Source organism: Arachis hypogaea, chromosome 16, assembly GCF_003086295.3.
Source record: "Arachis hypogaea cultivar Tifrunner chromosome 16, arahy.Tifrunner.gnm2.J5K5, whole genome shotgun sequence".
NCBI classification, from domain to species: Eukaryota; Viridiplantae; Streptophyta; class Magnoliopsida; order Fabales; family Fabaceae; genus Arachis; species Arachis hypogaea.
In genome coordinates this window covers 132,767,475-132,780,198 of record NC_092051.1, presented here as the reverse complement: position 1 = coordinate 132,780,198, position 12,724 = coordinate 132,767,475, and the positions used below count along the sequence as shown (strand labels likewise).

General features: G+C 40.9%; 1 protein-coding gene across 1 annotated transcript; it reads right to left on the bottom strand.

Annotated features, from left to right (window-relative positions):
* Positions 1-10,116: 10,116 nt before the first annotated feature.
* LOC112757587 (uncharacterized) lies at positions 10,117-11,193 on the bottom strand. The gene has a single exon (XM_025806143.1). The coding sequence runs from the start codon at positions 11,191-11,193 to the stop codon at positions 10,117-10,119; it is 1,077 nt and encodes a 358-aa protein (XP_025661928.1).
* Between the last annotated feature and the right edge of the window lie 1,531 nt (positions 11,194-12,724).

Genomic DNA, 12,724 nt, shown 5'->3' with positions numbered 1-12,724 from the left:
ACTCAGCTTTTGAGGAGGAAAGAACTTGGCTAAGAAAGCCTTGACCAGCTTATCCCAAGAGTTCAGGCTATCCTTAGGTTGAGAATCCAACCATATTCAAAAGGGAAAAGCATGAGCCTGTAGACTTCAGGATCTACTCCATTAGTCTTAACAGTATCACATATCTGCAAGAATTCAGTTAAGAACTGAAAAGGATCTTCAGATGGAAGTCCATGGAACTTGCAGTTTTGTTGCATCAGAGAAACTAATTGAGGTTTCAGCTTAAAGTTGTTTGCTCCAATGGTAGGGATGGAGATGCTTCTTCCATATAAATTGGAATTAGGTGCAGTAAAGTCACCAAGCATCCTCCTTGCATTATTATTATTTTCAGCTGCCATCTCCTCTTCTTGTTCGAAAATTCCTGTAAGGTTGTCTCTGGATTGTTGTATTTTAGCTTCTCTTAGTTTTCTTTTCAGAGTCCTTTCAGGTTCAGGATCTGCTTCAACAAGAATGTTCTTGTCCTTGCTCCTGCTCATATGACAAAGAAGGGAATAACAAAGAAAATATGAAATCCTCTATGTCACAGTATAGATATTCCTTTGTGTGAGTAGAAGAAGAAAAGAATGTAATGTAAGAAAAGAGAAGGGAGGAGAATCCAAACACAAGGGTGAGGATAACAGAGATGTGAGATGAAGAGAAGTGTTAGTAAGTAATAAATAAATAGAAGGAGATGGGAGAGAGGGAATTTCGAAAATTAATTTTGAAAAAGAGTTAATGATTTTCGAAAATTAAGATAAAATTAAAATTAAAATTAAAAATTGAAACAATTAATTAATTAAAAAGAATTTTTGAAAAAAAGGGAGGTATTTTCGAAAATTAGAGAGGAATAGTTAGTTAGGTAGTTTTGAAAAAGATAAGAAACAAACAAAAAGTTAATTAGTTAGTTGAAACAAATTTTGAAAATCAATTTTTTTAAAAGATAAGAAGATAAGAAGTTAGAAAAGATATTTTAAAATCAAATTTTTGAAAAAGATATGATTTTGAAAAAGATAAGATAAAAAGATATTTTTGAAAAGATATGATTAAAATTAGTTTTGAAAAAGATTTGATTTTTAAAATCACAATTAATGACTTGATTCACAAGAAATCACAAGATATGATTCTAGAACTTAAAGTTTGAATCTTTCTTAACAAGTAAGTAACAAACTTGAAATTTTTGAAATCGAAACATTAATTGTTGATGATATTTTCGAAAATATGATGTAAAATTAAGAAAAATATTTTTTAAAAAAATTTCAAAAATAAATAAGAAAAATGAAAGAGATATGATTTTTGAAAAAGATAAGATTTTTAAATTGAAAATTTGATTTGACTCATAAGAAACAATTGAATTTTAAAAATTTTTGAAAAAGTCAATCCAAATTTTTGAAATTTATGAGAGAAAAAGGAAAGATATTTTTTTTTTATTTTTGAATTTTTAAAGATGAGAGAGAAAAACATGAAAAATGATGCAATACATGAAAATTTTGGATCTAAACATGTGATGCATGCAAGAACACCATGAATGTCAAGATGAACACCAAGAACACTTTGAAGATCAAGATGAACATCAAGACTTATTTTTGAAAAATTTTCAAGAAAAGAAAACATGCAAGACACCAAACTTAGAAATTTTTCATGTATAGACATATGAATGCAAGAATGCATATGAAAAACAAGAAAAGACACAAAATAAGAAAATATGAAGATCAAACAAGAAGACTGGCCAAGAACAACTTGAAGATCATGAAGAACACTATGAATGCATGAATTTTCAAAAAAACTTAAATTTTTTTAGAAAAAAATGCAATTGACACCAAACTTAAAAATTGACTCAAGACTCAAACAAGAAACACAAAATATTTTTTATTTTTATGATTTGATAAATTTTTTTGTATTTTATATATTTTTTTTGAAAATTAATGTGAGAAAGAAAAATAAGGATTCCAAAATTTTTTAATATGAATTCCAGGAATCTTGCACTCTTAGTCTAAAGCTCCAATCTGAGGGTTAGACATGGCTTAATAGCCAGCCAAGCTTTAGAAGATACAAATCAGGCATACAACAGCTGAAACTTCATCCAACTTCATATACTTATAAGTGGAAGCCTCGGTCTAAAAGAATTAGACATGGCTTTACAGCCAGCCAGGCTTCTACATGCTTCATGAAACACTAGAATTCATTCTTAAAAATTTTGAATAATTTTCGAAAACAAAAGGAAAAAAAATTTTTTTTTGAAAGATTTTTGAAGAAATATTTTTGAAAATAAAACAAAAAAAAATTACCTAATCTGAGCAACACGATGAACCGTCAGTTGTCCAAACTCGAACAATCCCCGGCAACGGCGCCAAAAACTTGGTATGCGAAATTGTTACTCGGAGGTTGTAAAATTTGTTGTTCGTTCTCTCCCTGGAAATGGCGCCAATAACTGGTGCACAATACCATGGTCCAAACATAACTTCACAACTTCGCACAACTAACCAGCAAGTGCACTGGGTAGTCCAAGTAATAAAACCTTACGTGAGTAAGGGTCGATCCCACGGAGATTGTTGGTATGAAGCAAGCTATGGTCACCTTGTTAATCTCAGTCAGGCGGATATCGAATGATTATGGAGTTTTTGAATAATAATAATAAATAAATAGAAAATAAAGATAGAAATACTTATGTAATTCATTGGTGAGAATTTCAGATAAGCGTATAGAGATGCTTTCGTTCCTCTGAATCTCTGCTTTCCCGCTGTCTTCATCCAATCAGTCTTACTCCTTTCCATGGCAAGCTTTCTGTAAGGGCATCACCGTTGTCAATGGCTACATCCCATCCTCTCTGTGAAAATGGTCCAAATGCTCTGTCACGGCATGGCTAATTATCTGGAGGTTCTCGATCATACTGGAATAGGATTTACTATCCTTTTGCGTCTGTCACTACGCCCAGCACTCGCGAGTTTGAAGTTTGTCACAGCCATCCCTTCCCAGATCCTACTCGGAATACCACAGACAAGGTTTAGACTTTCCGGATCTCAGGAATGGCCATCCATGGGTTCTAACTTATACCACGAAGATACTAATAACTCGGACTCGGTCCCCTGTATTAGATATCTAAGAGATACTCATTCTAGCTTGGTTGCATGTAGAACGGAAGTGTTTGTCAGGCACACGTTCATAAGTGAGAATGATGATGAGCGTCACATAATCATCACATTCATCATGTTCTTGGGTGCGAATGGATATCTTAGAAGCGAATGGATATCATCACATAAATCCACTTTCGGGGCCCACTTGGTGTGTGCTTGGGCTGAGCTTGAAGTTTACACGTGGAGAGGTCATTCTTGGAGTTGAACGCCAGTTTGTAACGTGTTTCTGGCGTTCAACTCTGGTTTGTGACGTGTTTCTGGCGTTTAACTCCAGATTGCAGCATAGAACTAGCATTCAACGCCCTTTTGCGTCATCTAAACTCGGCCAAAGTATGGACTATTATATATTTCTGGAAAGCCCTGGATGTCTACTTTCGAACGCAATTGGAAGCGCGCCATTTTGAGTTCTGTAACTCCATAAAATCTACTTTGAGTGCAGGGAGGTCAGAATCCAACAGCATCAGCAGTCCTTCTTCTATCTCTGAATCTGATTTTTGCTCAAGTCCCTCAATTTCAGCCAGAAAATACCTAAAATCACAGAAAAACACATAAACTCATAGTAAAGTCCAGAAATGTGAATTTAACATAAAAACTAATGAAAACATCCCTAAAAGTAACTAGATCCTACTAAAAATATACTAAAAACAATGCCAAAAAGCGTATAAATTATCCGCTCATCAGGCAGCCCCCAAGGTCGACTTGTTTACTCGATGAGGTTTGTTTTGAAAAACTTGGCAAGGTTGAATTTTTAGGCGGTAAATTAATTGTTTTGAGAGAGGGGGAATTTTTGGAGACGTGCGCTATAATTGTGTGTTGGGTGTAACAGCCCAGACCACCCGCTAGCACGATATTGTCCGCTTTGGCACACAAGGCCTCACGGTTTTGCCTTTGACGATAGGAATGATAGCCGAAGCCCCCCACACTCACTCGTCAAAACGCGTTATGTTAGGGAGAGGTATCCACACCCTTATAAGGCATGCTTCGTTCCCCTCTCCAACCGATGTGGGCCTTATAATCCACCCCCTAAGGGAGTCCAGCGCCCTCGCTGGCACATCGATCCAGGTTCTAACTCTGATACCATCTGTAACAGCCCAGACCACCCGCTAGCACGATATTGTCCGCTTTAGCACACAAGGCCTCACGGTTTTGCCTTTGACGATAGGGATGATAGCCGAAGCCCCCCACACTCACTCGTCAAAATGCGTCATGCTAGGGAGAGGTATCCACACCCTTATAAGGCATGCTTCGTTCCCCTCTCCAACCGATGTGGGCCTTACATTGGGAATGGGGAAGGTTGGCGATTAGGGCCGTAGATGATAGGGTTGGTAATCATTATTGACGGTTTGATTTTACTGGGGGTTGGGGTTTTTCTACTTTGGCATGTGGTTTAGTGGGCTAGAAAATTTTCCTGGACTCTTGGTTTATCGCTTTTGATCTTCTTCATCCTTGCATCTTTTCCAGTATGAGTAAGAAAGGTCAGTAACTGGTCTTGTTTTTTGTTCGTCGTTTCTTTTCTACTTCTGCTTCTGTTTTTTCTGATGGATAAAAGGAAAGGGTTGATAACTGATAAAAAGGTTAAGGGTAAGAGGAAAAAAGATTTGAGTGAGACTACTGATAAGATTGTCGAAGAAGTTTTCGTGTGGGATCCTGTTAATCCGTATGGGCGGGTTGCTGACTCGGTGAAGGGTTGGGCTTCGAGTTTTGATGATGAGCTTAGTGTATCCCAGTTAGGATTGCCATCGTCCTGGGTAAGGGAGGGTAGTGAGATAGGCCTTAGGTTTATACCATGCAATGCTGACGATCGGGTTTGTTTCCAGGGTGAGGGTTTTGAATATTTTTATATGTACAGTGCTGTGTTTGTTGAATTGGGGGTTAGGTTTCCATTTTCTGAATTTAAATGTGGGGTTTTGATGCAATTGAAGTGTGCTCATTCGCAACTACATCCGGATTCCTGGGCGTTTGTTAGAGCATTTGAGATTTTGATGAGTGTCTTGGAGATGGAACCGTCCTTAGAGGTATTTTTTACTTTGTTTCAATGTAAGGGCGTGAAGAGGGGTTGTTGGCTAAACCTTGCTAGTGCTCCTGGGCGGGCGATTTTCAGTATCTATCGTTCTTCTTTCAAAGGATTTAAGTCTATGTTTTTAAAAATTGGTGTGGTTGAGGGTGATTTTCCTTGGTACGTTGACCACTGTTTGCTAGAGAAGTTCCCTTTGTTTTGGGTTCCACGGCCTAGGCAGATTTTGGGTATGGATGTGATGGAGTATGAGAACGAGATGATGGTTGAATTTTTAGTGAACAATGTGTCGTCTTCTTCCCTGTTTTATGTTGTGGATATGCTTGATCTTGAGTCTGATAAAGACGCGTTGTCTGAGTATATAGGTAAATGATTGTTTCATTGGTTTGTCTGTTTTGGTACTTTGTGTTTGCTTTTTGTTTTGACTGTCTTGTATTTTTATAGTTGAAAAGGCACCTAAGGTGACCTCGACGAGCTTGCGTGCGTTTTTCCGTTTGAAGAATGTTGAAAGGCAAGGTTCTAGTAGCCAAGCTGCTGCTGAGGTTGGTGCCGAGGTGAACCAGGGTTCTCCGGTAAGGAAGGTAAGTTACAAAAGGAAGAAAGTAGAGAAGAAAGAGAAGGGGACTGATGGAGCCGAGGATGTTGTCAGTTAGAAGGTTGTTGATTTGGAAAAGGTAAAACGGTTTGCTGATGGTCAGAGGATTCTACATGGCTTCTCGGAAGGTGAAGACTTGGCATTTGTGTGGGGGGAAAATTTGGATTATTCTGCTGTTGCTGATGAACGTGCTCAGAACCCTTCTGATGTGAAATTTGTTCATGATGTTGGTGATGTTGGGGTGGCTCAATATCTACAGGTATTTGTGTGTAGTGTAATTTGGTCCTCTTCTATATCGTTTATCTGATTGGGATTGTGTTTTTGTTGGTCAGGTTCTTGGAGTTCGTTTGATGTGTATATGTCGGACTCAGGAGCTGAAACATGCTCGGGATGCCTTTGATAGGGCTTCTCTGACTCAGCTTATGCAGGAGAACGTTGAAAAGTCTGGTAGGCTTCGTGACGCCCTTGATTTGGTGAACGTTCTTCAAGAGAAATTGACCACATGTGAGAAATCTGAGAAGGAACTGAAGGAGAAGAACGTGGCTTTGGAGTCGAGGCTAATAGTTCTTGGAGCGGAGAAAAAGCAGGCTGAGGCAGAGAAAGAGGATCATGGTTTGGAAATATTTTCGGCCAGATTTGATAGGGCCGTTGAGCAGGCCAAATTCCTTGCTCCTGCTGTCGACCTTTCGGGAATAGATCCTTGCAAAGTTGTAGTGGGGGATGAGTTGATTGAAGATGAGGATGGTGTTGAGGGTGAGGGGGAGAACCCTGATGTTTGATTGTTGTAATAGATAGTGGTATGGATTTGTCTGACTTATAATTGCTTTTGTTATGAACTCCTAGCCTTTTGAGTATAATGTTTAAACTTATTTGTGAAAGTAACAAAGTACTGGATATTTGCTTGCTTTTGAAGAATGGTTTATTTTGAGTAGAGTACAAAAGTTTGTACTTGTTGATGTATAGCGTTTTTTGGAATTTAATCGATCGGTTTATGTATGTTTGATGTTGCACACTTTTAGTGAGTTTGATACAGTTTGAATTGGATTTTGGTTAGCTTGTTTGATGTTGGATTTGTTTTGCAATAGCTTGAGTGCATCAGAGTAATTTGAATAGTATGTAAGTAGTTGCGTATTTTAGTTTGCACTGTAAATAATTTGAAAAGAATGCAGGGTGGTGTGCCTCATTAAAACCTCTCCAGCAAAATCCTCCTTAGGGATAAAATCTGGTAGTAGAAAAAAGAGTGCATCACCGTGTCCGACTTATAGATTAGCTGTAGTACATTTTGAGGGAAGCTATATTCCATGTATTTGGCAATATAGCTCCATCGAGTCTTTGTAATTTGTATGCTCTTTTGTCGACGACTTTCTGCACTCTGAATGGTCCTTCCCAATTTGTGCTCAGCTTGCCATGTCCCTATGGCTTTCGGATGTCTTCGACTTTTCTGAGCATGAGGTCTCCTTCCGAGAACGTTCTTTGTTTGAGCCTTCTGTTATATTTCCGAGCTATAGCTCATTTTGCTGCTATTTGTTGTAGCGCGGATGTATCTCGAGTCTCCTCTAAAAGGTCGAGTTCGGCTCTTCTGCTTTGGATGTTGTCGCTGTCATTTGTGCTTGAAGTTCTAGTGTTTTGTAGGGATACCTCAATTGGTATCATTGCTTCGCTTCCGTAGACCAGTCTGAATGGTGTTTCTTTTGTTGTTGATTGTTCGGTTGTGTTGTAACTCCGTAGTACTTCAGGGACGAGCTCGGCCCATTCTCCTTTGGAGTCGTCGAGCTTCTTTTTGAGACCCTGCAAAATGATCTTATTGGCGGCTTCGGCTAAGCCGTTAGTTTACGGATGTTCGACAGAAGAAAAATGTTGAACTATTTTGAAATTTTGTAAGAAGTTTGTAAACTTCTGATCTATAAATTGTCTACCATTGTCAGTAATAATGGATTGAGGAATACCGAAACGGCATAGTATGTTCTTCCATACGAAAGAAATCATTTTTTCAGAAGTGATTTTTGCCAATGGTATAGCCTCTATCCATTTTGTGAAGTAATCTATGGCGACAATTAGGAACTTAACCTGGCCTGGAGCAGGTGGAAATGGTCCGAGAATATCCAGCCCCCATTTATTGAAGGGCCAGCATATTTCGGATCCGTGTAATTGCTCAGCTGGGTTATGAATGATTGGTGCATGGTGTTGGCAGTGGTCGCAATGTTTGACTTTATTCATGCAGTCTTGTTGTAAAGTCGGCCAGTAGTAACCTGCTCAGAGAATTTTGGCGGCTAGACTTCGACCGCCGATGTGTGTGCCATAGACTCTTTCGTGGACTTCATCTACCGCCAGTTTGGCTTCTGCTGTATTTAGGCACCGCAGCAGGGGTCTTGTGAATCCTCTTTTGTATAAGTCGGTTCCGAGTATTGTGTAGAAACTCGCTCTTCGTTTGAATCTTCGTTAATTTTGGATGTCGCTGGGGATGTTCCCTGTTTGCAGGTAAGTGATGAAGGGTGATCTCCAGTCCTCCTTCTGTGAAATATTCAATACAACACTAGGTTCTTCGAGTGTTAGTTGGGATAAAATAGGTGGTGTGGTTTGACTTCTTGACGTTGCTAGTTTTGAGAGAATATCTGCCCTGTCGTTCTGCTCTCGAGGTATATGGAATATGTTAAATTTTTGAAAATTTCTGACAAGGTTGTGGATAATGATATTGTATTTTTCTAGCAACAGGTCTTTTACCTGGAAAATGCCTGTTACCTGTTGTACTACCAGCAGAGAGTCGCACTTGACGTTTAAATGTGTTATTCCCATTGTTTGAGCTAATCAGAGTCCTACAATTAGGGCTTCGTACTCTACTTGATTGTTGCTTGCATGGAAAGTAAACTGCAGTGATTGTTCGAATTGCGCCCCTTTTTCGTCTTCGAGGAGTATTCCTGCTTTGGAGCCTTTGCTGTTTGAGGCTCCGTCGACGTATAGTGTCCATGTGTTGTTTTTGGAGCCTTGCTCCTCTGCGGTGAGTTCTGCAATGAAGTCGGCCAGTACTTGGGATTTGATGGCTCCTCTTGATTGGTATTGAATGTCGTATTCTGATAGTTCAATCGACCATTTGATTAGCCTTCCTGCTAACTCGGGCTTCGCCAGTATTTGTCTTAAGGACTGTTCTGTTCGGACCACGATGGTGTGACTTTGGAAGTAGTGCCGTAGGCGTCTGGCTGTTACGACTAGGGCTAGAGCCAGTTTCTCTATTTTTGGATAACGGACCTCGGCATTTTGTAGTGATTTACTGACAAAGTATACCGGGTTTTGCTGTTTTTCTGCTTTTGTTACTAAGACAGAACTGATAGCATGGTCAGTAACAGATAAATACAGATAGAGTGGTTTACCTGCTTTTGGAGTTTGGAGGATTGGGGGAGCTGAGAGTATGCCCTTGAGTTCGGTAAAGGCTTTTTCACATTCCTCTGTCCAGTTGAACTCCTGTTGTTTCCTTAGATTTTTGAAAAAATGGTGAGATCTGTGAGCTATCCGGGGTAGGAATCTGGACAATGCTGCAAGCCGGCCGGTTAGTTGTTGTACCTCCTTCACCGTCCTTGGACTTCGCATATTCAGGACTGCCTGGCACTTTTCTGGATTTGCCTCTATACCTCGGTAGGTGAGCATGAAGCCGAGGAACTTACCACTTTGCACCCTGAATGCACATTTGTCTGGTTTGAGCTTCATATTGTATATTCGGAGTTACTGGAATATCTCTGTTAGATCCTGGACGTATTTTGTTGTGTGTGTTGAATTTGCCACCATGTCGTCAACATAGACTTCTATGTTTCGCCCGATTTGATTTTTGAAAATCTTGTCCATTAGTCGTTGGTAGGTGGCACCTGCATTTTTTAGTCCGAATGGCATGACGTTATAGCAAAAGTTTCCATCGTCAGTAATAAAAGCAGTTTTATCTTGATCTGTTTTATGCATGAGGATTTGGTTATAGCCAGAGTAGGCATCCATAAAACTTAGACATTGAAAACCGAAAGAATTATCAATGAGCTTATCAATGCACGGGAGAGGGTATGCGTCCTTTGGACAGGCCTTGTTGAGGTCTGTATAGTCCACACACATCCTTCACTTACCGTTGTTCTTTCTTACCATTACCACGTATGATAACCAGGTGGAGTATCTAAGTTCTTTGATGAAGCCAGCGTTGAGTAGCTTTCTGGCCTCTTCTAGGGATGCTGCCCTCTTATCGGTGCCGAGGTGTCGTTTCTTTTGTGCTATAGGTTGGACCGCTGGATTGATGGCCAACTTGTGACAGATGATGTTGGGGTCTATTCCTGGCATGTCTGCTGGGGTCCATGCGAATAGGTCATCATTGTTTCTCAATAACTCGGTTAGTTGAATCTGCTCTTCTTCCTTGAGTGCGTTGCCAGGTATGTGTATTTGGATTCATCGTCCTTGTTCAATTGCACCTTGGTGAGGTCGTCTGTTGGCATTGGACGCTCGTTATGGTTGGATCTGGGGTCCAGGTCAGCCAGGGCAGGCAGCTGATCCGAGTTATATACTGCTTGGACGTATTGTTGTTTTGTTGGTTTTTGTTGTTCATTTTTCAGGCTGGCGTTATAGCACTGCCTAGCCTCTTTCTGGTCTCCGTGGATGGTAACGACTTTGTTGTCCTGTGAAAGAAACTTGACACACAAATGCACAGCAGAAACAATAGTATTAAATGCGTTTAAAGATGGTCTGCCTAAAATGATGTTATATGGACTTCTGCAATCTACCACAAGATACTGTATATCTATGGTCTTACTGTTGGGGTATTCCCCGAAAGTGGTTTGTAACCAGATATAACCTCGAATGGCGACGCGCTCACCTGAGAAACCTACCAATTCCCCGGAGGATGGTTGGAGGTTCTTATCGCTGAGCTTCATCTTTTGGAAAGTTGAATAGAAAAGTACGTCTGCGCTGCTTCCTGGATCCATTAAGATCTTTTTTACCAACGGTTCTCCGACTTGTGCTGTGATGACAACCGGGTCATCCAGGTTTCGGTCATTTGCTTTGAAATCTTTGGCGATGAATGAGATCTCCGGCCTATCCTTGTTGGGTTGCTGAGGCGCAGTGGATTCTGTCATTGTCATCATAGCTCGATACAACCTTTTCCGTGCCGAGTTTGTGCATCCGCCACCTGCAAAACCACCGGAAATGCAGTTTATTATTCTGCGTGGTGGATTGGTATCATTATCTACCTTTTTTCCTTTGTCTCGAGGGTTTGTGGTCGGCTTGGATTGTTGGCCGGATTCGTCTGTGCTTTGTCTCCTTCCTCGGCTCTCGATGTACTTGTCTAGCAATCCTTGGCGCGCGAGCTTTTCGAGGACATCTTTGGCTATGACGCAATCATCCGTGGTGTGGCCGTACTTTTGGTGAAAAGCGCAGTACTTTGATCTGTCCACATGTCGCTGATCCTGATACATGCCGGCCCTACTGGGGGGTTTGATAAGTTTTGAATGTAATATGTCTTTTATGATGTCTTCCCTTTTTGTGTTGAAAGGGGTGTAGTTGTCGAACTTTGGTGTTAATCGAAACGTTTTGGCATCTGATCTGCTGTTTGGTTGTCTGCTTCGCTTTTCCTCGTCTCTGTTTGGGGGTGGGTTTATCCGCTCTACGCAATGCTCGAAATTCTTCCACCTCAATCTGGGTAGTTGCTTTCTCACGGAACTCGGCTAGGGTTTTTGGTTTTGCGATAACTATGGACTCTTGGAATTTCCCTGGCCAGAGTCCGCTTTTGAGGGCGTGGAGGTGGACCTCAGGGTTTAAGTTAGGTATTTCATTGGTCGCCTCAGCAAACCTGGTCATGTAGTCCTTTAGGCTCTCATTTGGTCCCTGCTTAATGGTGCTTAGGTAATCATTGTTGTGGACGTATATTTTGGATGCGGCGAAGTGGTTGACGAACTGATCTGCCAGCTCGTCGAAGTTAGAGATGGAGCCTTCGGGGAGGTTGGAAAACCAAATCAGAGCGGCTCCGTCTAGGAAAGTTGGGAAAGTGCGGCATAGGATCTGATCGGAATCTTTATTCATGAACATCATGGCCTGGAATTTTGTAACGTGGACGTTTGGGTCTCCTATTCTATTGTAAGGCTTTAAAGTTGACGGCAGGGTGAAGTTTTGGGGCATTTCGAAGCTCATGACTTCTTTGGCGAAGGGGTTGGTTCTCTTTTTGGTAGTCATTTTGGTGGCTTTAGGAATGGCTTGCTTGGTTTCCGATGTGTGCTCGTCATCGTTGTCCTTGTTCTCAGTGTTTTTGTGTTCTCCCTTGCTTCGATCGTGCTCCATCTGTCATAGGAGGTCGGCCATTTTCTGATTCTCGGCCCTGAGGGCTTCATTAATTGCCAAAATTTCCGCCTGGTTGATGGAGGGAGCATGACTGTTTTCGTCCGCCATCTATTGTATCCTGCAAAAAGAGACGAAGAGATGTACGAAATATAGGAAAAGTGGGGTTAGATAAAAATCAGGGCCCCACGGTGGGCGCCAAATGTTCCTGTGTGAGACTGAACTCCGAGATATAGCTCGTTTGGCCGGTGCCTGAACAAATCTTCCTCGGAGTGAAGGGTGTGGAACGTTATCTTCCTGTGAGGAGGCGGCATTGGACACCTGCAAATGGACTCCAACGCTCAAGTAAGTACGAGTGTGAGAGAGTTCAAATCATAAAACTAGAGTGAATTGTGTACCTTTTAGTTAGCAACTCGTTCGCACTTATAGTGGTTTGTTTGAACTGTTTGTTATACGGATTAGGTTTGTTAGTCAAACCTTAGTTGCAGATTTGACGGGGCTTGCGCTAGCTGTTTGTCCGGTTTTGTTGGGATAGTTATAGCCTTGAATGAGGTGGTTATCCTGGAAAAATTATCCGTACCAGCTATACTAAATTCCGAGTTTGTTGTTGTTGTGGGCCAGGATTTTAGTAACGGATCAATAATAATAATAATTAGATTGTGGGTTCAAAAATTA

What these genes read in the sequence shown, in the direction of transcription:
- LOC112757587 (XM_025806143.1), bottom strand. Translation starts at nt 11,193, where the DNA reads ATGTATCAGGATCAGCGACATGTGGACAGATCAAAGTACTGCGCTTTT.